This window comes from Capra hircus, chromosome 11, assembly GCF_001704415.2.
Source record: "Capra hircus breed San Clemente chromosome 11, ASM170441v1, whole genome shotgun sequence".
NCBI lineage: Eukaryota > Metazoa > Chordata > Mammalia > Artiodactyla > Bovidae > Capra > Capra hircus.
In genome coordinates, this window is record NC_030818.1 from 4,403,485 (window position 1) to 4,431,440 (window position 27,956).

Sequence of the window (27,956 nt, forward strand, 5' to 3'; positions counted from 1 at the left end):
ATTTCACAACTCTGCCTCCATTTTCTGTATTATTTCCTTTCCATCCTTTGAAATTGGATAAGCCTCAGAGTAATGAGACGGGGGTAGATATTTTTTCTTTGAATTTTCCCTGTAGGTTTTTTATGCCATGTGAGGAAGGTAGTGAGGTGGACTAGTGATTAATGTCTGCTTCAGAGTGCCTGGGTTCCGAAACTTACAGTGACTGTGAGATGTGCTTGAGTCCTAGGCCAGCTGCTGGTACTTGGTCGAGTTTTATATTCTTGCAAAAGAACCATATTTTAAAATTCTTTTGATAGTTTTTTCCATGTGTACTTAATGAAGTACATGACTTTGAACAGCTTCAGTTATTAAAAGAAAGAAAATATAATGCTGTTAATATTTCTAACAGTGGACATGTTTTAGCCAACAGAAAATAATGAAGATGAACCCATCTCAAAACAAGATAAGAAAAAGAAAGGACAGAAAGGCAAAAAACAGAGTTTTGAAGATAATGATAGTGAAGAATTGGATGAAAAAGATTCGAAGTCAAAAAAGACTGCAAAACCCAAAGTGGAAATGTACTCTGGGAGTGATGATGATGATGATGATTTTAATAAACTATCCAAAAAAGCGAAGGGGAAAGCTCAGAAATCAAATAAGAAGCGTGATGCATCAGAAGAGGATGAGGATAACAGTAAAAGAATTAAAGAGCGTATGAGAGCACATTCTTCTGGTGAAAGTGGTGATGAATCAGATGAATTTTTGCAATCCAGGAAAGGACAGAAAAAAAATCAGAAAAACAAACCAGGTCCTACTGTTGAGAGCGGAAATGAAGATGACGACTCCTCCTTCAAAATTAAGACAGTGGCTCAAAAGAAGGCAGAAAAGAAAGAGCGTGAGAGAAAAAAACGGGATGAAGAAAAGGCAAAACTGCGGAAGCTGAAAGAAAAAGAAGAGCTGGAGTCTGGTAAAAAGGATCAGGGTAAACCAAAAGAATCTCAGAGGAAACCTGAGGAGGAAGCTCTGAAATCCAAAGTGACACTTGACTCTGGAGCAGCTCCTGCCTCTGAAGAGAAAGGAGAGGGTCCCGCGGGCGCAGAAGGTTGGTAATAATACTGACAGAAGGGCCAGAGGCTTGGGTTCATAATTAGTTCCTTTGTTTATTTGCTGCGCTGGGTTTTCTTTGCTACGCACAGACTTTCTGTAGTTGCGACGAGCCGGGAATACTCCCTTACTTGCGGTGCGTGGGCCTCTCATTCTGGTGGCTTCTCTTGTTGCAGAGCACAGGGGGTCCTAGGAGCTTGGGCTCAGTGGTGGTGGAGCATGGGCTCAGTTGCCTCACAGCATGTGGGATCCTCCTGGGCCAGGGATTGAACCCTGTCCCCTGCATTGGAAGAAGATTCTTAAACACTGGATCACTGGGGAAGTCTCCAGTTAATCTGAATTTTGATTGTTATGTTCCAAAGTCATTTTGTTATTTGTCCTTGGTTATAAAGGTACTGAGTTGTAAGATGCTTAAAAAGAAAATTAGTCTAAGTACTCGTTTTAAATTGATTTTTGTTGCTAAACATGTATGTAGCATAAAATACCTTTCAAATGAATTGTACACAAACTAGGATTTTCGTGGAATTTCATTTTAGAAAGCAATTTTTTGCTGCTGATGAATACTGGAAGTTGCTTAATAAAAAATATATTGTTCCTTTTGATAACTCAGTGTGAGATGATACCTGAATTCTCTCCTGTTATTAAAAACCTAATTCAGGTTTTTAAATGAAAATGAAATGGATAAGCAATATACTAAAATTAGTTAATATCTTTTAAGCAATAGTGAGCCATGTTTTTGTACCAGAACCAATTAACAAAAAAAAGCTATCTAGTTAAACTTCCCCCTCTTATTCAGAATGAAAACAAAGATCAAATGATTTACATAATTTTTCTTTTAGACTGGAAAGTTTTTAATGGGAAAATCGGCATAGCTTTTTAACCTCTCAAATTCTTATTGTCTGGACATCTTTGAGGAGAACCATCATGAATGTAACTTCAGAATCTTTAATTCTTCAGTATAATGCTAAAGAGTTCTTGGGACATATTTGTATTTTTGTGTTTTATCCTAATATCTGTCCCCTTAAGGTAGGCTTCTTATCTCCACCTTACAGAAGCATTAGGTACAGTGTATCTTCTTCCTTCTGACAGCATCCTCCTGTCTTCTCGAATCCCTTAGGATAACTCAGAGTAACACCAACATCATAGGCGTCTAAGGAAGCCAGCTGGGTTGTTCTGAGATGCACTGGCTACTCCCGAGTGCTCAGGAGGCCTTGATGCCTAAAGACCTTAGTCTGCTGCTGGCCCATTGTAGTCCCTGGATTCTAGGGTTTGCTCACCCCTGTTGTAGGAAATACTTTTAAAAATACTCTGCCTCTTTTTTTGGTAGATGACAATGAAGGAGACAAAAAGAAAAAAGATAAGAAGAAAAAGAAAGGAGAAAAGGAAGAAAAGGAGAAAGAAAAGAAGAAAGGACCTAGCAAAGCCACAGTTAAGGCTATGCAAGAAGCTCTGGCTAAGCTTAAAGAAGAGGAGGAAAGACAGAAGAGAGAGGAGGAGGAACGGATAAAACGGCTGGAAGAGTTAGAAGCCAAGCGTAAAGAAGAGGTATGTTTTTGTGAAGTTGCTAACATTGATATTGTTTTACTTAAATCCTCTTCTCATAACACATCTCTAGCTTTCTAATTGTAAAACTTTCTTAGTTGCGTGGTAGTTCAGTTACATTATTGTTCAAATATAGACAATTAGATAAGTACAGAAAATCCTGCCTTATTTCCTCGGGTACGAACCGGAGTTGCTTTTGCATCATTACCACACAGAGTCTACCCTCGTGTGATACTAATTATACTCATTATGTACATTTAAAATACTTTCATTTGGAAGTTTCTAACATAATACTCTGCATGTATCTCAAGAGCTTTGTTAGAAATTTGGGGTGTTTGCTTTTAAATTTTGTAGTTTGTTAAGCTAATACAATTTTGTCTGCTATGTTTTCTTTTATAGGAAAGATTGGAACAAGAAAAAAGAGAAAGGAAAAAGCAAAAAGAAAAGGAAAGGAAAGAACGCTTGAAAAAAGAGGGGAAACTTTTAACTAAATCCCAGAGAGAAGCCAGAGCCAGAGCCGAAGCGACCCTTAAACTTCTACAAGCTCAGGGTAGGTGGTGTTCTTAATTAACCGAGCAGTCCAGAGAGTTCTCTCAAGCAGTTATCTCTGTAGTGGTCAAAAGGAGAATTGAATTGAGACAGAAGGAGAATTTCTGTGAACAGGCTGTGAAAAAGTCCAATAGTGTAAGTAGGTGAGATAATTTCATTATTTCAGGAGATGAACTCTATACTGTGATAAATTTGCATGTAAATGATAGTATGTCTGTAAATGAAAATACAGAATAGTGAAATGAGTCCCCATGTATGCATCACTGAGTTTTAACACTTAGCATTCTTGTTTTGGTCCCCTCCCACTCCACCACCACCACACCAGAGTATTTTAAAGTGAATTCCAGAAGTCAGTATTATTCTACTCACAGTTTACTTTAATATGTGTCTTTAACAGATAAGGAGATTTTCCTTTTTAACATAGTATAGTATGTATTATTATATTTAACAAAATTCCTTGATTTCTTGATTTTATCCATGTGTGTTTTTTTTCACTTGTCTCCAAAATATTGGTTATAATTGATTTGTTCAAATCAGGATCCAGATTAGATTCAAGTATTGCATTTGGTTGATGTGATTTGGTTGATTTGCTTGATACTACTTCCACCCCCTGTTTTTGGCATGGATTTATTTATTTGTTCAAGATACTGGATTTTTCTTTCTAGAATTTCCCCTGTTCTGAATTTGTCTAATTACGTCTGCTGGTGTTGGCTGATTTATTTCTCTATACCTTATACTTTTTTAGATCTAGCAGTTTGGTTGCTACTTAGCGGTGCTGTGTAGCACCCAGTGCCTCATGTGAGTAGGCATATCATCTGGTTGTCTTGCTTCTAATGATGTCAAGATTGATCAGTGAGTTTACCCTTTGGTAGCCTTGTCCATTACAGAAACATCTAATAATTTAAATTCCAGTTGGTGATCATTGCCTGTATCCTGTATTACGAATTGCAGAATTGTGATAGGAAAGCCAGGAAACATGCTGAATTCTTTCCCTTTCTTTACGGATTTACAAAATAATAATTTGTTGTCCCCACAACCTCCAAAGCTAACCAATGAGTTTAATTTTGTTTTGGATGTGGAACACTTCATCTTAATGGAATTTTATATAATTGATGTTTTCATCTCCTGAAGTTATTTACATTTTGGATGTTCTAATAGACACTATTTTGGCTAGGAGGAGATCAGTCACGTTGGTCCCTATGACTTTTTCATTTGATTGCAGTGTTCTTGGGCCCTTCCTTGCTTTCTGACACCATGAGATAGCTCAGGCTCACCTTGTACATTTTCTTCTCTAGACCTTGAAATCAGCCGTTTATCCAAGGAAATTGGTTCCTTTTAGTTTAGATTTCATAATATGAACATTTCATTAATTGTGTCTTTGACAGGTAAGATGATTTAAAATAGTGTCTTTGCTCCATTGAGAAGAATGTTTTGGGATTTCTCTTTATGTCCTGTCCCTGCATTCCACGGGTTTTATAGTAATTTTGGTGCTTATGCTATAATTAAAATAATAGCTATCATTTATTAATGTATTTAGTATATAACTGATGCTATTTTTGACATTATTTCTTCATAAAAGTCTACATTTCCATCATATAGGTGAAAAAATGGAGACCCAGGAAACTTGAACAGCTTGCCTGAGGTCCTGGAGCTGAGATTTAACTTATCTGTGGGACTTCCTCTGTGTTATATTCAGGTGGAAGCAGTAAATTTAGAGAAACACAGGACTGAGATTTCAGAAAGTTTTATTTTTAACTAGGGATATAGCTTTTTAAAAAATGAAACTAAAGAACAGATTCGAGTACAACTAGCAAATCCAAATATTGGATTTGACCAAAGGCAGTTTGACAGACTGGAAGCTCTCATGGAGAAGTTAGGATGGGGCCATACAGAGAGTAGTATGCTGGTCTCAGAAATGCTGTTTTATGGAGTAGTTTGACTTGCATTTTATAAGATGAAAATTAAAATTATGAACTTGGCATCAGTCTTTAGGACAGGCTTGGAAGAGGTGGTGTCTCTTGTGGCATCTCTAGCCTCAGTCTCCTTTATTCTTCATAATGTTGCCCAGTGTTTGCCCTCTTACAGGCTCCATATTGTCTGTTAATTAAAAAAATCCAAACTTCCTAGCTGGGCATTAAAGGTCCTCCACAAGTCTGCTCATTGGGTCACTTCAAGGAAGAAGTACTACATGTTATGTCTGACCGTATCTTTTGAAGCCACCTTGTTAGATAAATATTATTTACTATGTTCATTGCCTAGAATAATATATATAACTCATTCACTGAGCTAAAAAGTGTGTTCTTAGTGTATCTGCAGATATTTTCAGATTATGACATGAATTGTGTAGCAGGTTACCTTTTTGGTCTGTTCATAGCCTTTAGCCTGTAACTACTGAGCGTATAGCAAGTACACATTCCTTAAAACACACAAACTACCAAAACCCAGATACATAACCTGGATAGTCCTGTATCTATTTAAAAATATACTCATATCTATTTACATTTTAGCTCAGTTAAGAATTTCCAATAAAGAAAACTTTATGCCTCTATGATTTCACTTGGGGATTCTAACAAATATTTAGGGAAGAAATATTGCCGGTTATGAACATTATCTTCCAGAATCACCTAACTCATGAGGACAGCATTATCCTTATGTCATAATGAGACAAAGACATTACAAGAAAGGAAATTGTAGATCAATATCCCTCATGAACAGAGATGCAGATTTCTCAACAGAGTATCAGCAGTGTGATTCCAGCAATGCAGTTGTCCTCTGTGCAATCTAGGAGTCGGGGGCGGCTCTCCACGCAGTCACCAATTTGTGGACATTTATAGTTGGCCTTCTGTATCCATGGTCTGTATCCACATACTGAACCAGTAGTAGATCTTGTGGTACTGTAGTATTCAGTGAAAAAATGTGAGTCCAAGTATCCGTGTAGTTCAAACCTGTATTATTCAAGGGTCAACTATATAAACATACTTACGTGCATATATTTATGTGTATATTTAGGGACGGTCTGTTATGACCAAGTTGATTTTATCCTGGTGGTGCAGGAGTGTTCAGTATTTAAAAATCAAGAAATAGTTCACCATATTAATAGACTAAAGAAAATCTATGTGATTGTCTCAATATACAGAAGAATCATTTCAAAAAATTCAGTATTCATATATAATAAGGATCCACAAACTGGGTATAGAAGAGAACTTCCTTCCCTGATATAAGATATTTACCAAAAAAATGCAATTATTACACTTACTTTCAAATGACTGAATACTAATAAACTGCTCTCATCACAGTCATTCCACATTGGTCTGGAATGTCGTGATTCAGGCAATTAGGCAAAAAATAAGGCCTGCAGGTTGGAAAGAAATAAATTGTCTATTCACAGATGCCAGTTGTCTTTATAGAAAATTCCATGGAATCTATCCCCCACAAAATGCTATAGCTAGTAAGTGAGGTTAAGAAGATTATAGATAGGCCAGTATGCAAATATCAACTGTATTTCTATATGCTAGCAGTTAGCCTCGGAGAAGGCAATGGCACCCCACTCCAGTATTCTTGCCTGGAAAATCCCATGGATGGAGGAGCCTGGTGGGCTGCAGTCCATGGGGTCACTGAGGGTTGGACACAACTGAGCAACTTCACTTTCACTTTTCACTTTCATGCATTGGAGGAGGAAATGGCAACTCACTCCAGTGTTCTTGCCTGGAGAATCCCAGGGATCAGGGAGCCTGGTGGGCTGCCGTCTATGGGGTCGCACAGAGTCGGACACGACTGAAGTGACTTAGCAGCAGCGGCAGCAGCAGCAATTAGTCTATAAATACTAACATATAAAATTAACAGTGCTATTTATAGTGGTACCCCCCATAAAAGAAAGTGAAATAGTTAGAATTCTAGTATTTGTGGAATCTGAATGCTGAAAACTGTAATTTACAAACACTGATGAAAATAATCAAAGGCCTATGTAAATAGAGAGATGCTGCTTTTGTGGAGTCAAAGGTGTGATATTGTTAAGATACCAGTTCTCCCAAACTGATTTGTAGATTCAGTGCAATTTCAGTCAGAATTACGGCAGAATATTCTGTGGCTGTCTGTCAGCTGTTTCTAAAATGTATGCGAAAAGATAAAGGAATTAGAACGACCAAAGTATTTTTGAAAGAACCTTGGAAGACTCAATATCCAATTTCAAGACTGACTGTAAAAATACAACAGTCACAGTGTGATACTGGTTACAGGGTAAACGAATAGGTCAACAGAACAGAACAGTCTCTCTGGTCAGGTTTTCTTTGTGTCATCAGTTCAGTTCAGTCGCTCAGTCGTGTCCCGACTGTTTGTGACCCCATGGATTGCAGCACGCCAGGCCTCCCTGTCCATCACCAACTCCTGGAGTCTACTCAGAATTATGTCCATTGAATTGGTGATGCCATCCAACCACCTCATCCTGTCATCCCCTCTCCCGCCTTCAGTATTTCCCAGCATCAGGATCTTTTCAAATAAGTCAGCTCTTTGTATCAGGTGGCCAAAGTATTGGGAGTTTCAGCTTCAGTGTCAGTCCTTCCAGTGAATATTCAGGACTGATATCCTTTAGGATGGACTGTTTGGATCTCCTTGCTGTCCAAGGAACTCTCAAGAGTCTCCAGCACCACAGTTCAAAAGCATCAATTCTTCAGTGCTCAGTTTTCTTTATACGCCAACTCTCACATCCATACATGACTCTAGAAAAACCATAGCTTTGACTAGATGGACTTCTGTTGGCAAAGTAATGTCTCTGCTTTTTAATATGCTGTCTAGGTTGGTCATAACTTTTATTCCAAGGAGCAGGCGTTTTTTAACTTCATGGCTGCAGTCACCATCTGCAGTGATTTTGGAGCCCCCGAAAATAAAGTCTCTCACTGTTTCCCCTGTTTCCCCATCTATTTGCCATGAAATGGTGGGATCGGATGCCATGATCTTATTTTTCTGAATGTTGAGCTTTAAGCCAACTTTTTCACTCTCCTCTTTCACTTTCATCAAGAGGCTTTTTAGTTCTTTGCTTCTGCCATAAGGGTGGTGTCATCTGCATACCTGAGGTTATTGCTGTTTCTCCTGGCAAACTTGATTCCAGCTTGTGCTTCTTCCAGCCCAGTGTTTCTCATGATGTCCTCAGCATATAAGTTAAATAAGCAGGGTGACAGTATACAGCCTTGACGTATTCCTTTTCCTATATGGAACCAGTCGGTTGTTCCATGTCCAGTTCTAACTGTTGCTTCCTGACCTGCATACAGGTTTCTCAAGAGACAGGTCAGGTGGTCTGGTATTCCCATCTCTTTAAGAATTTTCCACAGTTTGTGGTGGTCCACACAGTCAAAGGCTTTGGCGTAATTAATAAAGCAGAAATAGATGGTTTTTTTGGAACTCTCGCTTTTTTGATGATCCAGCGGATGTTGGCAATTTGATCTCTGGTTCCTCTGCCTGGAACCGTGAACCTTTGTTCACGGTTCACATACTGTTGAAGCCTGGCTTGGAGAATTTTGAGCATTACTTTACTAGCGTGTGAGATGAATGCAATTGTGCGAGAGTTTCAGCATTCTTTGGCATTGTCTTTCCTCGGGATTGAAATGAAAACTGACCTTTTCCAGTCCTGTGGCCACTGCTGAGTTTTCCTAATTTGCTGGCATATTGAGTGCGGTACTTTCACAGCACCATCTTTTAGAATTTGAGATAGCTCAACTGGAATTCCATCACCTCCACTAGCTTTGCTTGTAGTGATGCTTCCTAAGGCCCACTTGACTTCACATTCCAGGATGTCTGGCTCTAGGTGAGTGATCATACATGATTATCTGGGTCATGAAGATCTTGTTTGTATAGTACTTCTGTGTATTCTTGCCACCTGTTCTTAATATCGTCTGCTTCTTTTAGGTCTGTACCATTTTTGTCCTTTATTGTGCCCGTCTTTGCATGATTTGTTCCCTTGATACCTGATTTTCCTGAAGAGATCTCTAGTCTTTCCCATTCTGTTGTTTTCCTCTATTTCTTTGCACTGATCACTGAGGAAGGCTTTCTTAATCTCTCCTTGCTATTCTTTGCAATTCTACATTCAAATGGGTATATCTTTCCTTTTTTCCTTTGCTTTTCCCTTCTCTTCTTTTCACAGCTATTTGTAAGGCCTCCTCAGACAGTCATTTTGCTCTTTTGCATTTCTTTGTGTCATAGGAAAAGACAGTTCAGTAGATGAAATACGGTGTTTGCTACAAGTGATAGTGGAATAATTAGACATTTATGTGCAAAAAATAAAACGAAAAACCTAGCCCTCAATCCCACTCATTATATAGACTTTAACGTGTAATGGATTGTAGATCTAAACGTGAAGAACTTTCAGAGGAAAACAGAGAAGCTCTTTATGAGTTTGTGCTAGGCAGGGAGTGCTTAGGTTCAACTTCAAAAGCATAATCCATGAAAGGGAAAAAAATGATAAAATTAAGGAAGTCCAGTTAACAAATTCTGCCGTTCAAAAGACACCATTGAGAGAATATCAAAGATAATACCTAAAAATCACACATCTGAAAATTGTGTGTGTGTGTATATAAAGATAACTCAGAATTCAACAAGAAAAACAGTCCTATTTGAAAAGGGGCAAAAGGTTGAAGAGACCCTTCACTGGGATACTGTAAGCACATGGAAGGAATGCTCGGCACCATGGTGGTGGTTCAGTCGCTCAGTTGTGTCTGACTCTTGAGACCCCGTGGGCTGTAGCCTGCCAGGCTTCTCTGTGTATGGAATTCTCCAGGCAAGAGTACTGGGGTCGGTTGCCATTTTCTTCCATGGGATCTTCCCGACCCAGGAATCCAACCCTGGTCTCCTGCATTGCAGGCAGATTCTTTCCTGACTGAGCTACGAGGGAAGCCATTAGGAAATTCAAATTAAGTCCACTATGAGGTGTCACTACATATTTATTAGAATATGTAAATTTAAAAAACCCAGCATTTTTCTTTACCAAATGCTGGCAAGAGCAGTTGGAACTCTCATGTGCTACTGGTGAGAATGCAGAATTGTAAAGCCACTACAGTTGGCAGTTTCTTACAGATTTAAATACAGTTGACCTCTGAACAGCATGGATTTGAATTATGAGGGTTCTTTTCAATAATAAATACTACAGCACACGATTTGTGATTGGTTAAATCCAATAATTTGGAAACCATGCATATGGAGGGCTGACTATAGGTTATATGCAGATTTTCAGCTACATGGAGGGTTGGCAGCCCAGAACTACATGTTTTTCAAGGGTCAGCTGTACGTATTTAATGTCCCATCCACTCCACAATGTGTATCCCAGAGAAACGTTCACACAAAAATCTGCGTGCAAATGTTTAGAGCAGCTTTATTCATAATGTCAAAAACTAGAAATAACTCAGATGTCCTTTAGCTGTCTATTGAATAAACGGACTGTGGTCTGTCCATACACTGGACTACTGTTCACCGTAAGAAGAAACGAAGTATTGATACATATAGTAACGAGGATGATTCAGATCCATTATGATAGCCAGACTGTAAAGTTTTATTTATCTTAAGGGATGGAGAACAGATCAGTGGTTGCCAGGGACTTAAGAATGTGAACAGGATTTAACCTCCCCGAGCAGCCCGGGGTGATGGAACTGTTATGCATCTTCATTATGATGGTAATTGTGTAACTGCGAACAATTGTCAAAAGTCAAAGAGCTAGACACCAAAAAGATAGATTTTTAATGCATGTTTAAAATACCTTATGTTGAAAAGAAGGTTTTCCATGAATGTTCTTTATATTTTAGGGTATGTATCTCTGAGGTGAATAAAATGTTACCTTCTTAAATAGTATATCTTAGGTGACAAACAAGTAGTATAAACCCTGAAATTTTCCAATTTTATCCCTCAGGTGTTGAAGTGCCATCAAAAGATTCTTTGCCAAAGAAGAGGCCAATTTATGAAGATAAAAAGAAGAAAAAACCACCACAGCAGATGGAAAATAAAGGTTTGCATATAAAACCTGTGATTTAGAAACAGTTTTGGTTGCCTTTTCCCCCATAACCTTAAAAGCTGAAGTCTTTTAAAAAGAAGTCAAACCGGAATCGCATATTGAAACCAACTTCCGGTACCTTGTTTCATATTAATATCATTCTCCACTGATTCAAATGACAGGTGAATGGAAAAATACATCTGTTTGTAAAATCTGGGTGCTATGCTATGAATAACTGTTCTTGACTGAAAAAGCATAACTATCTTTTTTTTTTTTTGCTGTTTCGTTCTCAACCTTCTGTAATTTTGTATTCTAGTCTTGTCGGAAAGAAAAACTAGTTTCCTGTTTGTAAAAAACCATAGCTGGTATTAAATGTTGTGTAAACCTACTAAAGAATTTAGATTGTACTACTGGTGTTTATTCAGTAGTTAACAGAGTATCCTAACAGGAAATGCATTGGAAAGGATTGTTAAGTTGGTTTCTGTTCCTTTGATCAGTTTCTGAACCGGTGGATTTAAGTGCTGCTGTAGAAGCTGTGGAGCAAGGAGTACCCGAAAAAGAAGAGACACCGCCTCCTGTTGAACCAGGCCAGTAGTGCTCATGTGTCTTCAGTTGTCTTGGTCATCACTAGTTTGGGGATACCAGATGTCTGGCAGAATGGCCTTCTAACTTTGTAATTCTTTCTTTAAATTGTTTCATTTTCTCTGAAAAAATTGTAGAGGTGAGACTTGAATCACTTTTGTTCTTTACAGTAGTGTTGGAAGTGGTATTTGGATTTTCTCTAATGTTTTTATTTGTGGGTCAGAATTCTTAGGTGGTGCCAAAAAAACCTAAAGTTCTTTGTTTAAATCCTTTGGAAGCAAATTGGAAGCACTTTTGATTAGAGCTTTTATTAAGAATCGTAAGAATTGACATTTTAAAATCTTTAGAGGTCAGCTTCTGTTTACTAAATTAGTGAGAGGATTCAGTTTACTCATTCTGTGTGTGTATTTTGAGATTGGAGAACATCTCTGGGTTTTTTTTTTTCCTTTAAACATTGTTCTAATTCGGGAAACTAGGTGTTGCTAGGAGAGCCAGAGGCTGGCTAAATTGTTTGATAGGTAAAATCAGGAGAATCTCCGGTGTTTACAGATAGGAGTAGAAGTTGCTTTAGAGAATGTTAAGACTGACCCAGACTGAGGAGAGTTTGGGGGAGAATGGATTCATGTATATGTATGGCCGAGTTCTTTTGCTGTCCTCTTGAAACTGTCACAACATCATTAATTGGCTGTACCCCAATACAAAACAGATTTTTTTTTTTTTTTTTTCAAGATTGACCCACATTTGTGAATACTGGGTTGGCCAATAAATTCATTCAGGGTTTGTTTTAAGATGGTACAGAAAACCCCAAATGAACCTTTTGGCTAACCCAGTATTACTGATCCTTTTTTTCTTCCCCTCCTATTCTCAATGTAAAAAGGATTGTTTTCCTCAGCCTGCCTCAGCTTAACCTGATGAGATCAAAGACATTCATGTTGATAGACTTAATGGGAACTCGCTACTTTAGGTGGTAATTTGTAGCAGTAGAAAGAGTTACTAATTTAGAAGGAGTTTAGGGTTCATGTTTCTGACTCATTTCCTCCTCCTCAGGAAAATGTATCCAGGCTTGTTGGCAAATAGTAATTATGACAGGGAAACAAATACCCCATGTTCCACCCTCATCTTCCTTTCATTTGAGAATGATTTTGCTTGATTAGATGTAAGTAAAAAGAGTCATTTTTGTTAATAAGGAGAGTTTATAGTCTTTGAATTCAAAATTAAACCTTTCTGGCCGTTTTTGGGTTGGAAGCACAACATGCTGTTCTTACTTTCAGCTGGAATAGAAGTGTAGATTTGTACCTCCAACTATGTAATTTAAGTAGTATTTGTAGTATTTGTATGTATTTGAAGAGGTTAAAGCTAAATAAACAATATATTCTTATGTATATAGTTTGAAGATCAAAAAGAAGATATATGTGAAATTCCAGTTGTCCTCAAGAACTGAATGTCATCATGTACCCTTTTCAAGATCTAAAGGAATATTTCAATGGGTTGCTAATATTTTGGACATGACTTAGCGACTGAACTGCAATATTTTACCTCAGATATGAAATCTGGGTTAAGTTTAATATATTGTATGCAAAACATGAGGAAATTGTGAAGCATTTAGTGACAGGAAAGGATTTAACCTGCTAGGTATGTTGAAAAATAGTTGCAAAGAATGAAATGATATACATACTTAACTGAAGCATTTTTCAAATGTCAATATAGTTTTCTACATTTTTTTTTCTAAAAGCAATTTTAAATGTCTAGATCTAATTTTTATGTCCTTAATGAAAACTTTAATCCACAGAAGAGGAAGAAGAAACGGAGGATGCTGGGTTGGATGACTGGGAAGCTATGGCTAGTGATGAGGAGAGAGAAACAGGTGAGTAGCTCGTAAGCACGCACTGATAAGTCCATTGGCTATTGGTGATGTGTCTGTGTTTAAAGGAGTAGTCTCTTGATCGTGAAAGCTGCACGAGCATTCCTGGAGATAGAGGACAGTCTGGCTCTTTCCATTGCCTTGATCCCTAAATCCTCCTGTGGATCCTGATTTTATTAATAAATGGTTTTTCAGAAAGTGATTTGTAAGGTAGTTGCCTAGGATTTAGAACGCATTTTTTCCCAGAATGGTGATTTTTACAAATGAGAATAGGTTATTAAAGCTCTTTAACTTAGAATAAATACAAAGATAATACAAACAAGATAGTAGAGTTCCTCCTAATCACTATGAATAAAAGATGATTTTCCTAGTCATTTCTTCCTGGCATCTTTTTTAGGGTTTTATTTGCTGGCTTTCTCCTAACTTTTTGAAGTGAATATTTGGCTCTTTGTTTTTTCAGTCTTTTTTTAAAATGATGTATTTTTCTCTAAGCCTGGCTTTATCCAAATTCTCTAAGTTCTGATATATTGATATTTTAGAATTTCTATTTTGATATTTTAGCCTGTAATTTATTTAGAAGTTTATTTCTTAATTTATGAAAATGAGGACTTTACATATCTTCGTTATTTCGTTGTGATCAGGAAAACACGTGTTTCTATCCTTTGAATTGTGTTGACTTAATTTACAACCAAATAAATGGTTGGTTATTTTACATATTTCATGTGACTGGAAAGAGTTTATATTCAGCATTTGTTGAGTGCTTTGCTATCTATATTTAGGTTGCTGATTATTTTGTTCAGCTTCTGAGTTTTTTTTTTTTTTCCTGGTGTACTTTTCTCTCTTTTGCTGAGAGTGGTATACTTAAATCTCCCATTGTGCTTATAGATTGTCTTTTTCTCTGAGAGTTATATTAATTTTTGCTCTATGTATTTTTGTGCTGTATTATTAAGTGAATGTAATCTTACATCTTTCTGATGAGTTGACCGTTTTATCTATTTCCAGTAATGTCTTTTTCCTTAAAGTCCACTTTATCTGGTGTTAATATAGCTATACCAGCTTTAATTTACTTGATTTTTTTTCTGTCTGTATTACACTTTCTGTATCCTTACACAGCATATAGTTGAGGTTTTTAAATCTAGTTTGTCACTTAGCCCATTACATCTAGAATTTAATACAGTTAATGAAGTTTAGTGATTTTATATTGATCATCTTACTCTTATTTGTTCTATTTCTTTTTCTCTCCTTTCTAACTATCTTTTGGATTATTTGATTTTTTTTTAAAAATTCCATTTTATGCCCTTTCATGAGCTTGGATGTTTTGTACTTTTCTCCTTACTTTTGGTGGTTACTCTAGACAGTTTTAACGTTGACTTCTGAACTATGTCTGTTACCTTCTTTCCAGGCAAGATAAAAGACCATAGAATACATAAATTACATTTGAACAGTTCTCAGCTTATATATACCATTGTTCTTATTTACTGTAATTCTCTCTTTTAAACCCCACAAGCTTTAAAACACACACACATAACAATGGGTATACATTGACATTTACTCACATTCTTAGCTTTTGTGGTGCTTCTTTCCTTCCTCAATCTGTTACCTTCTATTGGGGTCATTTCTTCCAGCCTGAAGAATATCTTGTAGAATTCCCTTCAGTGTGAATCTGCTACAGAGACTGTCCATATTTGCTTTTCTGAAACAGCTTTATCTCATCTTCATTCTTTTTTAAAAAAATTTATTTAGTTGTGGCTGTGCTGGGTTTCCATTGCTACGTGGGCTTTTCTCTAGTTACCGTAAGTAGGGGCTGACTCTCTAGTTGGTGGTACACAGGCTTCTCATCGTGGTGCCTTCTGTTGCAGAACATGGGCTCCAGGGCATGGGGGCTTTAGTACTTGGGGCTTCTGGTCTTTAGAGCACAGGCTTGATAGTTGTAGCACACAGGCTTGGTTGCTCTGCTGCATGTGGGATCTTCCTCGACCAGGGATCAAACTTATGTCTCCTGCTTTGGCAGGCAAATTAATCATCACTGAGCCACCAGGGAATCCCTCATCTTCATTCTTGAAGGTGACATACTAAATGAGAAATTCTTTGTTGTAATTTGATTAATGCTTTGATGATCCTAGTCCCCGGTCTTGGCTTTTATTGTTTCTGTTTAAAAGTCAGGTATCACCCTAAAGTTTCCATATATCTTTGTTTTCATCAGTTTTGTTATGATACAGTCCAGTTTGTTTTTATTTTCTCCTGAGTTGTTTGAAACTGTAGAAATAATTTGATGGCAAAGTTGGTATTTTCTTACTCCAGAGAGAATTTATATGTACATCTACCAGGAGTCTGAGTGAACTAGCAATATAGAATCATCTTATTCCCCATTTGGAATTTAGAGAACTTGGAGGTGATCTGCCAATAATGGGGAGATCCTGTTTATCCTGTTACTTCCACAGAGTTTTTCAGTATTTTACCCCACAGTAAGAGCACTACTCAGTGTCCGTCTACCTTGCCCCCCTGAAATCCTTGGTAGGCCTGAACTCCCAGTGCCTGGACCCTTGAGCATTGAGGGGCCTTTAAGAGCACTGCATAGCCTTTCAGCTGCTTCCTCCAGGGTCCGCAGATGACCCTGGTGGGGAGGAAGTACTGAACGTTGTGCTCCCCTCCCTGGGTTCTCTTCACTCTGGGACAGTATCCTGGCCAGTGATGCTTTCCTTTATTTATTAGCTTAAGTATGGTTAATGCATTAAGTTTTTACTGTTAAAAGGCAATCTTTACTGTAGTATGTAGACAAAACTTTGCATTTATGATCTATGAAAACATTAATTTTGAATTATATAGTAAGATGTTATTGCCTTATTTAGTACCCTTTCAGTATTATTTTGCCTTTAAGGTCTCTGTCTTGATAGAAATCTCATTTTTATCTTTGGTTTATTTCAAAATGTCTTTTCCTGAAAGAAGAAAACACAGTGCATATAGAAGTAAAAGAAAACCCTGAAGAGGAGGAGGAGGAGGAAGAGGAGGAGGAGGAGGAAGAAGAGAGTGAAGACGAAGAGGAGGAGGAAGGAGACAGTGAAGGCAGCGAAGGTGAAGAAGATGATGGAAAGGTGTCAGATGAGAAGGACGCTGGGAAGACGTTGGATAAAAAGCCGAGCAAAGACGCGAGCTCAGAATCTGAGGATGACTCTGACGACGATCGAACTAAAGAAGAACGGGCTTATGACAAAGCAAAACGGAGGATTGAGGTATTCATTTTTCCTCTTCTCTGCTCCTTTCCTCCCCCTTCCTCTGTGATCATTAGAACTTTACAACAAAGGCTTCTATTGAGGAGCAATTCAAAAAACAGTCTTGGATTGTATCTGTTCAGTTTTTGTGATGCTGAGACAGAATAGGTCCTTGACACTGGTCTAACCCAAGGACCTCACTGTTTGCTAAGATGGAATTGTGACTGCCTTATCAGTTTTTTCTTTTTTTAATCCAAATTTTAGTGTGCTCTTTGAGAGATTTTTTTTATAGGTTTACAGAGGTATTCTGAGCTTATGTGCTCTAATTGACTGTTTGCCTTATGTGTTTAGTCATTCTGACGCATGTGGTCCCTCTAGTTTAAATCAGGTGGGTTATTGAGGCTTCTGCTTGGTCAAGTTCACATACCCTGCCTCTTGCTGTTTTCCCTTCTTAATGCAGTAGACCTCTACTACTACTTCTCCTAGACTTTAGGAGGTAGTTTTCTCTAGTTATGTCAGCTTAGCATAAATAATGCACTAAAAACTAATTTGCTTTGAGGAGGCTAAACTGTTTTAAAACTAAAAATTGTTTTTAGCTTTCTTTGATTTTTTCATGTGCAATTCTAGCTTTCTGTTTGTGAATACCTCTGTGTCAGTATTTCCCTTTTCCTTCTGTAAAGTTTAGTTAGGAATACATTTTCCAAATTTCTAAAGGACTAACAAAGTCTGTTACTGTAAATTGGGGTTTCTTAGCCTCAGCACTATTGATGTTTTGGGGCCTAAGAATTGTCTGCTCTGGGGGACTGTCCTCTTCATTTTAGGATGTTGAGCAGTATCTCTGATCACCCTCTAAATCCCCTCCCTTCTCCTGCTTGTGTCTCTGCTTCTTCCCACAGCACCTGCTTCAGCTAGACATTGTGCACTGTGCTTGATGATTTACAGACAGAATGGGTATAATCAGAAAGTGAGGGTTCCCTATTATCTCATTCCCTAGTGAGATAGAAGAACTACCCTTGGCAGTGAATCTGGTTATGAACCTCATGATTTAAAAAAAAATTTAATTAAAATTAAGAAGTTTAGTGGATGTATTTTTTCCCGCCCGCCCCCTAGCCATTTAACAATATGCAGTGGTCATCTTTAGCTCAACAATTTAAAAAAAGTCTTTTGGCTGCACTGGGTATTCGTTGCTGTGCTCGGGCTATCTCTAGTTGCAGTTCATGGGCTTATCAGTTGTAGCTCATGGGCTTAGTTGCTTTGCGCCATGTGGGATCTTCCTGGACCCGGGACTGAACCCGTGTCTCCTGCACTGTATGGCAGATTCTTGACCACTAGACCAGCAGGGAAGTCCTAGCTCAACAATTTTTAAACAGCTTGGTTGAGATGTGATTTACATACTGTAAAATTGACCCATTTTAAGTTTAAATTCAGTGACATTTTGTAAATTTACAGAGTTGTGCAGCCACTTCCACAACTCAACTTTTAGAATATGTTCATCACCCCAGAAAGATCCTTGTGCCAGTCTGCAGTCATTACCCATTCCTGCCCCCAAGCAACTGCTCATCTGTTTCCTGCCTCAGGAAAGCATCTTCTCCAGAAACTTCATCATAAATGCAGCTTTATATTTTGTGGTCTTTTGTGTCTGGCTTCTTTCACTTAAGCCTATTCATCTGTGTTGCTGTTCTGTCAGTACTATGTTCCTTGTAACTGACAGTAGTGTTCTGTTATATATAGATATGCCACATTTATGTGTGTCCATTCACCAGGTAAAAAACATTAGAATTGTTTCCACTTTTTGTCATTTGTATTTCTGTTACAAAACGGTCTCATATGAGTCTGTGCATGGAAATATATTTTTACTACTTTTAAATAAAAACAATTTTTAGGAGTGAATTTTTTTTAATCGTAGAAATTTAGCAGTGTCTAAGAGTGAGATACCAAGACCCAGTTGTGGATGTGACTGGTGATAGAAGCAAGGTCCGATGCTGTAAAGAGCAGTATTGCATAGGAACCTGGAATGTCAGGTCCATGAATCAAGGCAAATTGGAAGTGGTCAAATAGGAGATGGCAAGAGTGAATGTCGATATTCTAGGAATCAGTGAACTAAAATGGACTGGAATGGGTGAATTTAACTCAGATGACCATTATATCTACTACTGTGGACAGGAATCCCTTAGAAGAAATGGAATAGCCATCATGGTCAACAAAAGAGCCTGAAATGCAGTACTTGGATGCAATCTCAAAAACGACAGAATGATCTCTGTTCGTTTCCAAGGCAAACAATTCAGTATCATGATAATCCAAGCCTATGTCCCAACCAGTAACACTGAAGAAGCTGAAGTTGAACGGTTCTATGAAGACCTACAAGACCTTCTAGAGCTAACACCTAAAAAAGATGTCCTTTTCATTGTAGGGGACTGGAATGCCAAAGTAGGAAGTCAAGAAACACCTGGGGTAGCAGGCAAATTTGGCCTTGGAATACGGAATGAAGCAGGGCAAAGGCTAATAGAGTTTTGCCAAGAGAATGCACTGGTCATAGCAAACACCCTCTTCCAACAACACAAGAGAAGGCTCTACACATGGACATCACCAGATGGTCAACACTGATCAGATTGATTATATTCTTTGCAGCCAAAGATGGAGAAGCTCTATACAGTCAGCAAAAACAAGACCAGGAGCTGACTGTGGCTCAGATCATGAACTCCTTATTGCCCAATTCAGACTTAGGTTGAAGAAAGTAGGGAAAACCACTAGACCATTCAGGTATGACCTAAATCAAATCCCCTATGATTATACAGTGGAAGTGAGAAACAGATTTAAGGGACTAGATCTCATAGAGTGCCTGATGAACTATGGAATGAGGTTCGTGACATTGTACAGGAGACAGGGATCAAGACCATCCCCATGGAAAAGAAATGCAAAAAAGCAAAATGGCTGTCTGGGGAGGCCTTAGAAATAGCTGTGAAAAGAAGAGAAGCAAAAAGCAAAGGAGAAAAGGAAAGATATAAGCATCTGAATGCAGAGTTCCAAAGAATAGCAAGGAGAGATAAGAAAGCCTTCCTCAGCGATCAATGCAAAGAAATAGAGGAAAACAACAGAATGGGAAAGACTAGAGATCTCTTGAAGAAAATCAGAGATACCAAGGTGCCGGGGTCCAGCCCCAGTGGATCCAGGGAATTCAAAGAATGGGCGATTGATTTAGAGAGAGAGAGAAGGAAAGAATGTTGTAGATAAGAAAATAGAGGAGAGAAGAAAAGAGGCTGATGTTCCTTTGTTTATACAGAAAATCAATAGTCTCAAGACAAGAGACTTGCACCATCTACATAAGGCCACAGGTGCCCTCCCAGTCTCCCGAGGGAGTGAAGGCATAGGGCGCCTTCCCGTTCAGGTCTTAGAAACCCAGGCAAATAAGTAGACACGGCAGACCTCTGTATTCCAGATGGGAACTAGCTTGAAAGAGAGAGTAAGAGGAGAGAGTGATTGACACAGGGAGAGACCGAGCTGTTTCGGTGAGCGAGGCCCCAATAACTTTATTTTTTAAAAGGACTTTTATACCTTTCCCACAAATGATGTTGTGTACATTATCTTCTGGCCTTGGAGGCCTGTGAAGCATTTTAAGACTCTTTTTTGATAAAGACTGCTCAACCAGAAAACTTATTTTCCCTTGAAATGTTTTTTCTTTATATTTCTAATCTATGTCAGCCTCAGAAAGTATCAAACAAAGTTACGTTTTCACGAAGCAAAGGTGCAGTAAGTTACAACAAAGAAAGAACCAATTAGCTCAAAAGTCTGATGTGGTCAGTTTCAAGGCTACACTTGTTTTTTCTTACTATGTTAAGGAATGTGCTCCCAGGTGCACAGTGGATAAGAGATATGGGAACTTAGCAACAAGCATTGGCTCAACAGTGAAATCTTACACCAGCACTACTCTAATAAATTTGAACTCTTTGAAAGGCTTTATGTTTTTAGGCTTCCTGTGCCTCTCACAGTTGGGGGGCTGTAAACAATCACATGCGTAGTTGTAAAAGTCCAGGTAAGGCAAATTAGAGAGCCATCAGAGGGGTTTGAGCTGAAACACTCCTGAAGTTAACTTTTTCCAGAGAGTGTCAGAAGAGTGGAAAAGCACAGTACAATAAAATCAGGCTGGCTCCGGTTTTTTCTTTTTTTTGGGGGGGGGGGGTAGATGTTCAGGAAAACTCAGGGGGAACCCCTGAAGCCAGATCATGCTTTTGTGTTTTGTCAGGCTTCCTTCCTCATGACCTTTGCCATGGGCAGGATTCCTCACGCTGGCTCCCGGCACCAAGGGAACATTTCATGCAAAGATGGGCTCGATAAAGGACAGAAATGGTATGGAACTAACAGAAGCAGAAGATATTAAGAAGAGGTGGCAAGAATACACAAAAGAACTGTACAGAAAAGAGCTTCATGACCCAGATAATCATGATGGTGTGTTCACTCACCTGGAGCCAGACATCCTGGAATGTGAAGTCAAGTGGGCTTTAGAAAGCATTACTGCGAACAAAGCTAGTGGAGGTGATGGAATTCCAGTGGAGCTATTTCAAATCCTGAAAGATGATGCTGTGAAAGTGCTACACTCAATATGCCAGCGAATTTGGAAAACTCAGCAGTGGCCACAGGACTGGAAAAGGTCAGTTTTCATTCCAATCCCAAAGAAAGGCAATGTCAAAGAATGCTCAAACTACCACACAGTTGCACTCATTTCACACGCTAGTAAAGTAATGCTCAAAATTCTCCAAGCCAGGCTTTAGCAATATGTGAACCGTGAACTTCCAGATGTTCAAACTGGTTTTAGAAAAGGCAGAGGAACCAGAGACCAAATTGCCAACATCTGCTGGATCATCGAAAAAGCAAGAGAGTTCCAGAAAAACATCTATTTCTGCTTTATTAACTACACCAAAGCCTTTGACTTTGTGGATCACAATAAACTGGAAAATTCTGAAAGATGGGAATACCAGACCACCTGACCTGCCTCTTGAGAAACCTATATGCAGGTCAGGAAGCAACAGTTAGAACCGGTCATGGAACAACAGACTGGTTCCAAATAGGAAAAGGAGTACGTCAAGGCTGTATATTGTCACCCTGCTTATTTAACTTCTATGCAGAGTACATCATGAGAAACGCTGGGCTGGAAGAACCACAAGCTGGAATCAGGATTGCTGGGAGAAATATCAGTTACCTCAGATTTGCAGATGACACCATCCTTATGGCAGAAAGTGAAGAGGAACTAAAGAGCCTCTTGATGAAAGTGAAAGAGGAGAGTGAAAAAGTTGGCTTAAAGCTCAATATTCAGGAAACTAAGATCATGGCATCTTGTCCCATCACTTCATGGGAAATCGATGGGGAAACAGTGGAAAGAGTGTCAGACTTTAGTTTTTTGGGCTCAGAAATCACTGCAGATGGTGATTGTAGCCATGAAATTAAAAGATGCTTACTCCTTGGAAGGAAGGTTATGACCAACCTAGATAGCACATTGAAAAGCAGAGATATTACTTTGGCAACAAAGGTTTGTCTAGTCAAGGCTATGGTGTTTCCAGTGGTCACGTATGTATGAAGAAAGCTGAGCGCCAAAGAATTGATGCTTTTGAACTGTGTTATTGGAGAAGACCCTTGAGAATCCCTTGGACTGCCAGGAGATCCAACCAGTCTATCCTAAAGGAGATCAGTCCAGAGTGTTCATTGGAAGGACTGATGCTGAAGCTGAAACTCCAATACTTTGGCCACCTCATGCGAAGAGTTGACTCATTGGAAAACACCCTGATGCCGGGAGGGATTGGGGGCAGGAGGAAAAGGGACGACAGAAGATGAGATGGCTGGATGGCATCACTGTCTCGATGGACATGAGTTTGAGTGAAATGTGGGAGTTGGTGATGGACAGGGAGGCCTGGCGTGCTGCAATTCATGGGGTCGCAAAGAGTCAGACGTGACTGAGCAACTGAATTGAACTGAAGAGTGAAATTGCTAAGTCACGTAACTGCATTTTCAGTGTGGCTCTGCAATTAAAGATTTTAACCACTTAAGGGTTCTAGTTTCTCTACATACTATTACTTGTCATTGTCTGCTTTCCCATTATAACCATTCTCGAGGAATGTGAAGCAGTGTGTCTACCTATGGTTTTAATTTGCATTTCCATGATGTTAATCATTTCTTTGTATGCTTTTTGGCCGTTCCTATAGTCTTAATTGTTGAAATATCCAAACTTTTGTTCATTTTTAAATTTTGGAATTTGTCTTTTTATTATTGTGTCGTAAGAGTAGTTCTTTTCATTTTTAGCAGTTTCTTTTTGAAATGCATACATTTTAAAGTTTGATAACATCTAATTTATTAAGTTTTTTTTTTTACTAGAGCATAAATTATTCTTCTTGTGTTGTATTGAAGAAATCTTTGTTGAAACCACGATCATGAATAGTTTGTTCTGTGATTTTCTTTCACAGATTTCTACTTTTTGTTCCTTGTGTCGTTATGATCTATTTTAAGATAATTTTTATGTAGGGTGTAATGTAAGGATTTAGGTCATTTTTTAAATGATAACCAGCACCGTTGGTTTAAAAGATGACTCTTCCCCTCTTTGTGTTGCCTTCTCATCTTTGACAAATCAAATGGCCAGAATTGTGAGGGTTTGCTTTTGGACTTTCAGTTCTGTTTCATTCATCTGTACGTCTTTTCTTATGTCAGTACCACACTTTCTTGATTACTGTAGTTTTTATGATAAGTTTTGAAGTTGGGTAATGTAAGTCTTCCAACATTGTTCCTCCTTTTTTAGATTGTTTCAATTTCCTAGGTCACTTGTTTTTCCATATAGTGTTTAGAATCTGCTTATTAGTTTTTGCAAAAGTCTTCTCACACTTTTGATAGGGACTGCATTGAATCTGTAGATCAGTTTTAGGGAGAATTAGGAAATGGCAATCCACTCCAGTACTATTGCCTGGAAAATCCCGTGGACAGAGAAGCGTGGTAGGCTATAGTCCATGGGGTCGCAAAGAGTCGGACATGACTGAGCGACTTCACTCACTCACTCACCATCTTATTAATACTGAATTTGCCAATCCGTGGAAATAGCTGTCTCTCCATTTATTTAGATCCTTTGAAACTTCATCCAGCAGTGTTTTGTAGTTTCCAGAGTATAGGATTTATTTTTCTTTTGTTAAACTTATTGTCCCACATATTTTTTTGATGCTCTTGTGAGCAGAGTCACTATTTAATCTTCCATTGTTAGTACAAAGAAATGCAGTTGATTTTTATAGATTGATCTTATATGCTGCACTACACTGAAGTATTTTTACTCCAGGAATTCTTCATAGATTGTAACTAAGCTCATGATGTTTGCTTTTGAGTCATACTTTTTTTAAGATTTTTATTTATTAGTTTTGGCTGTGCTGGGTCTTCACTGCTGCACACACAGTTTCTCTAGTTGCAGCCAGCAGGGGCTGCTCTCTTGTTGCAGTGCACAGGCTTGTCCTTGCAGTGGCTTCTCTCGTGGAGCAGGAGCTCTGGGCACATGGGCTCAGTAATTGTGGCATGTGGCCTCTCGAGCCCCAGCTCAGTAATTGTGGGGCATGGTCTTAGTTGCTCTACAACACGTGGAATCTTCCTGGACCAAGGATTGAACCCTTGCCCCCTGCATCGACTGGTGGATTCTCAATCACTAGACCACCAGGGAAAGTATGAGTCATAAATACTGTAAAGCTGTTGTGTACTGCTCTTTGCTAGTAAACAACTGCATCTCTCTTTTGGCATTCCAAAATATTTTTTCATTACAGTTTGTATAGAAAGATTCAGTGACTGATGCTAGAAATGAGAGCGTTCTTACAAAAATGGTTTTTAGATGGAAAATAGTTTTGTAAGTGACACTGCTTCAGACTTTTTGTGGAAGTCCTCCTTCATTTGCATGCCAGCTTTACTTGAAAGGCTATCATTTTGAAGAGGAACTGCTGCCTTGTGTTTTTGTTTGGTTCTCAGAAACTGACGTATTTAGAATTAAATGCTTCAGTAAACACATTGTGGTTCAAAAGGCTTTCTCTTGCTTAGATTTACCTTAGGAAGGTGAGAAGTGTCATCTGAGTGTCTTAGGCTGAAGCTTGCAGTAGCTGTGTGCATTTGTACACTGGATACAGTTTTGAAATATATTGCTTTAAAATTTTTAACAATTTGAAGTGAAATTTTTTTGAATGCTAGTGTATACTTCTTTTTATATAAACTCCCCCCCCCCCCCCCCCCACCACAGGACTTTGCTGGTGGGTCAGCAGTAAAGAATCCACCTGTACTGCAGGAGACATAGGTTCAATCTCTGGTTTGGAAGATCCCCTGGAGAAGGAAATGGATATCCACTCCAGTATTCCTGCATGGGAAATCCCATGGACAGAGGAGCCTGGTGGGCTACAGTCCACGGGGTCATAAAGAGTTGGACATGACTTAGCAACTAGACAACAGACAAACAACATAAGTTAGAGGTTTTACTATATAGTAAGTGTGAACAAAATATTCATTATACCCCATTAAATTAACCATGTACAAAAGTGTTCAGAAAGTTTGAGCAAATATTTTACATCATTCTAATCCATATTAGCAGTGCTGCTCTGAAATCTAAACAGGTGTCTCCTTGCTCAAAGTTTGTAAAGTTCACATTGTAAAATGCAATTACATGTAGTTAAATCAGCAAACAGCTTGTATGCAGATTGTGGCATTCTCTTGCAAAGGCAAACTAATTTAAAGGAAAATGGTAGTGAAGGTTTGAAATATTTAATTTTGTGTGTGTTTTTTTTTGTTGTTGTTGTTCCTAGAAACGGCGACTTGAACACAGTAAAAATGTAAATACAGAGAAGCTGAGAGCTCCTGTTATTTGTGTACTTGGACATGTGGATACAGGGAAGACAAAAATTCTGGATAAGGTAAGAAAATGTTGTGTGCATTGGTATAGAACTCTTTGAATAAGTGAATGATACCTTATGAAAAGCTAATAGAAACTATAGCACACATGGGCAGTTCTGTTCACAATAAGTAAGCTGTTGTTTTCTTACTGCTTTGCTTCTTTATTCATTTTGAAGTTTGACTTAGAATCTGTTCTCTCATCCCAGCTCCGTCACACACATGTACAAGATGGTGAAGCAGGTGGTATCACGCAGCAGATTGGTGCCACCAATGTCCCTCTTGAAGCTATTAATGAACAAACTAAGATGATTAAAAATGTAAGTGCCCTGTATTTCGTGTGTCTTAATCTCTGACAAAAATTGTTATAAATTATTTTACATATAGAAAAAAGAACAGAATAGTATCACAGACCCATACACTTACATTCATAAATAACAAACGCCACGTTGCCCTTCAGATCTCTCTTTCAAAGACATAAAGCATTAAATATTGTTGGAGTCTTCCTTCCCTCTTGCTCCAAGAGGCAGTTGCTTTTCTATGTTAAAAGTATGCCATTTCCTTGTTTTAAAACTTTTTATCATGGATCCCCATGTTTAAACATTGTTTCCTCCCCAACTCTTCTGATTTTATTTTATCTCCTATTTCTCAACTTTGGAAATACTCAGTTTTTATTTATGTTAACTATAACACGAGAGAAAATCACATAAGATTAATGTAAAGCTTAGTGAATCAAACACCGTTTGTGTTACTCAGCTTCTGGGTAGAACCTTGCCAGTTTCTTCAGAAGCCTTGTGTCCCTTTCAGTCCGAGTCTCCTCTTGCACCCAGGATTAGCTTTTAAAGTCATCTCTAAATGTTGATGTTCCGATCCCGTTATCTGATTACTTCTGCAGAGTCCTTATCTACTCTTTGGTCTCAGAGTGATGGGATGCGGGAGAAAGGCCTGATCCTTCACCTTTATGCACCAGCTTTTCAAACAGAGTGGTTTGGTTTTATATTATTATAAACTCATGGATTTCAGCCTATCTATACTGTGCTTTAATCCATTTCCATCTTTACTATGCCGAGATAGTTCCATCTTTGCAGGAGCGATTGGCTTTGGAGTGTTTGACACTGTTCAGGCAGTGTTGCTTGTCTTTGGTGGCGTCCATGCGCTCTGATGTGACACGCAGCATCTTGTCACAGGCTGGTGTCTCTTTTCAGCCTCAGCTCTGTGTTTAGAAAGGCTCTGTGAGCGTGTCACTCCAGTTTTTGTTTTGTTTGTTGGAAGTTGTTTTATGAAGCTTCTTTTCTGGTAGATTCCTGAAGGAGTAATGGGAGTAATAGTCCTTGAGTTCTTTGAACATTGAAGCATTACTTTGTGGCTTTCATCCTGGAAAATCAGTTGGCTGCATGTAAATCCTTGGTTTAGTTTTTGTCTCCTAAAGTGTATTGACTGTTGTTCCAGTTTCTTCTCACATAAAGCTTCACCTTTTGAGTTTTAATACAAGCTGGCTTTCACCCTCTTACAAGCTATGTGGTCTTTTGCATCTTGGTATTGGTTGTCCTGGGTTAATTTTCTAGTTATATGGTGTTCCATTTTAGTATGTAGTTAAAAATCTTTATTTTACAATAGTTTTCTTGAATTGCAGTTTTCTGAATTTGTAAGTTAAATTTGATTCTGGTGGTTTTTATTGTTTGTATTCCAGACAGTGAACTGAAAGTAATTATGGCAGATTTTTATTTAAGACCACCAGAATGCAATATTGAAATGTTTTGCATTTGAATCATTTTGACCTAGATCACTAGATAAGATTTTGGAAAATCGAATTTCAAGATTGACAAAAGTATAGATAAGCAAAGTGAAAAAAGTTCTGTGTGTGTATGCGTGAGAGAGATTTGTTGGCCAGTGCTACTGTTCAGGTTAAAAGAGGATGTCCATATCTCAGTTCAGTTTGGTCACCTAGTCATGTCCGACTGTTTGAGACCCCATGGACTGTATCACACCAGGCTTCGCTGTCCATCACCAACTCCTGGAGCTTGCTCAAACTCATGTCCATCAAGTTGGTGATATCATCTAACCATCTCATCCTCTGTTGTCTCCTTCTCCTCCTGCCTTTAATCTTTCTCAGCATCAGGGTCTTTTCTGATGAGTCAGTTCTTCACATTAGGTAGCCAAAACATTGGAGCTTCAGCTTCAGCATCAGTCCTTCCAATGGATGGATACTCAGATGTAATGCTGTTTCCATTCATTCATGGATGTTTGTCCAGAAAGCCAAGTCTTTATAATCACATTTGAA

The 27,956-nt window shown here is 38.4% G+C and overlaps 1 protein-coding gene across 2 annotated transcripts in view; it reads left to right on the forward strand.

Annotated features, from left to right (window-relative positions):
• Nucleotides 1–27,956, forward strand: part of EIF5B (eukaryotic translation initiation factor 5B) — a 73,714-nt gene that overhangs the window by 25,319 nt on the left and 20,439 nt on the right. Inside the window, exons 4-12 of one of the 2 annotated variants that reach the window (XM_018054919.1) lie at nt 403–1,081; nt 2,411–2,628; nt 3,025–3,175; nt 11,063–11,158; nt 11,641–11,730; nt 13,515–13,589; nt 16,533–16,816; nt 25,591–25,698; nt 25,885–25,995. In XM_018054919.1, the coding sequence (XP_017910408.1) occupies nt 403–1,081; nt 2,411–2,628; nt 3,025–3,175; nt 11,063–11,158; nt 11,641–11,730; nt 13,515–13,589; nt 16,533–16,816; nt 25,591–25,698; nt 25,885–25,995 (1,812 nt within the window). Of the gene's footprint in view, nt 1–402; nt 1,082–2,410; nt 2,629–3,024; nt 3,176–11,062; nt 11,159–11,640; nt 11,731–13,514; nt 13,590–16,529; nt 16,817–25,590; nt 25,699–25,884; nt 25,996–27,956 lie in introns of both variants that reach the window. The other variant, XM_018054918.1, reaches the window with a different exon arrangement.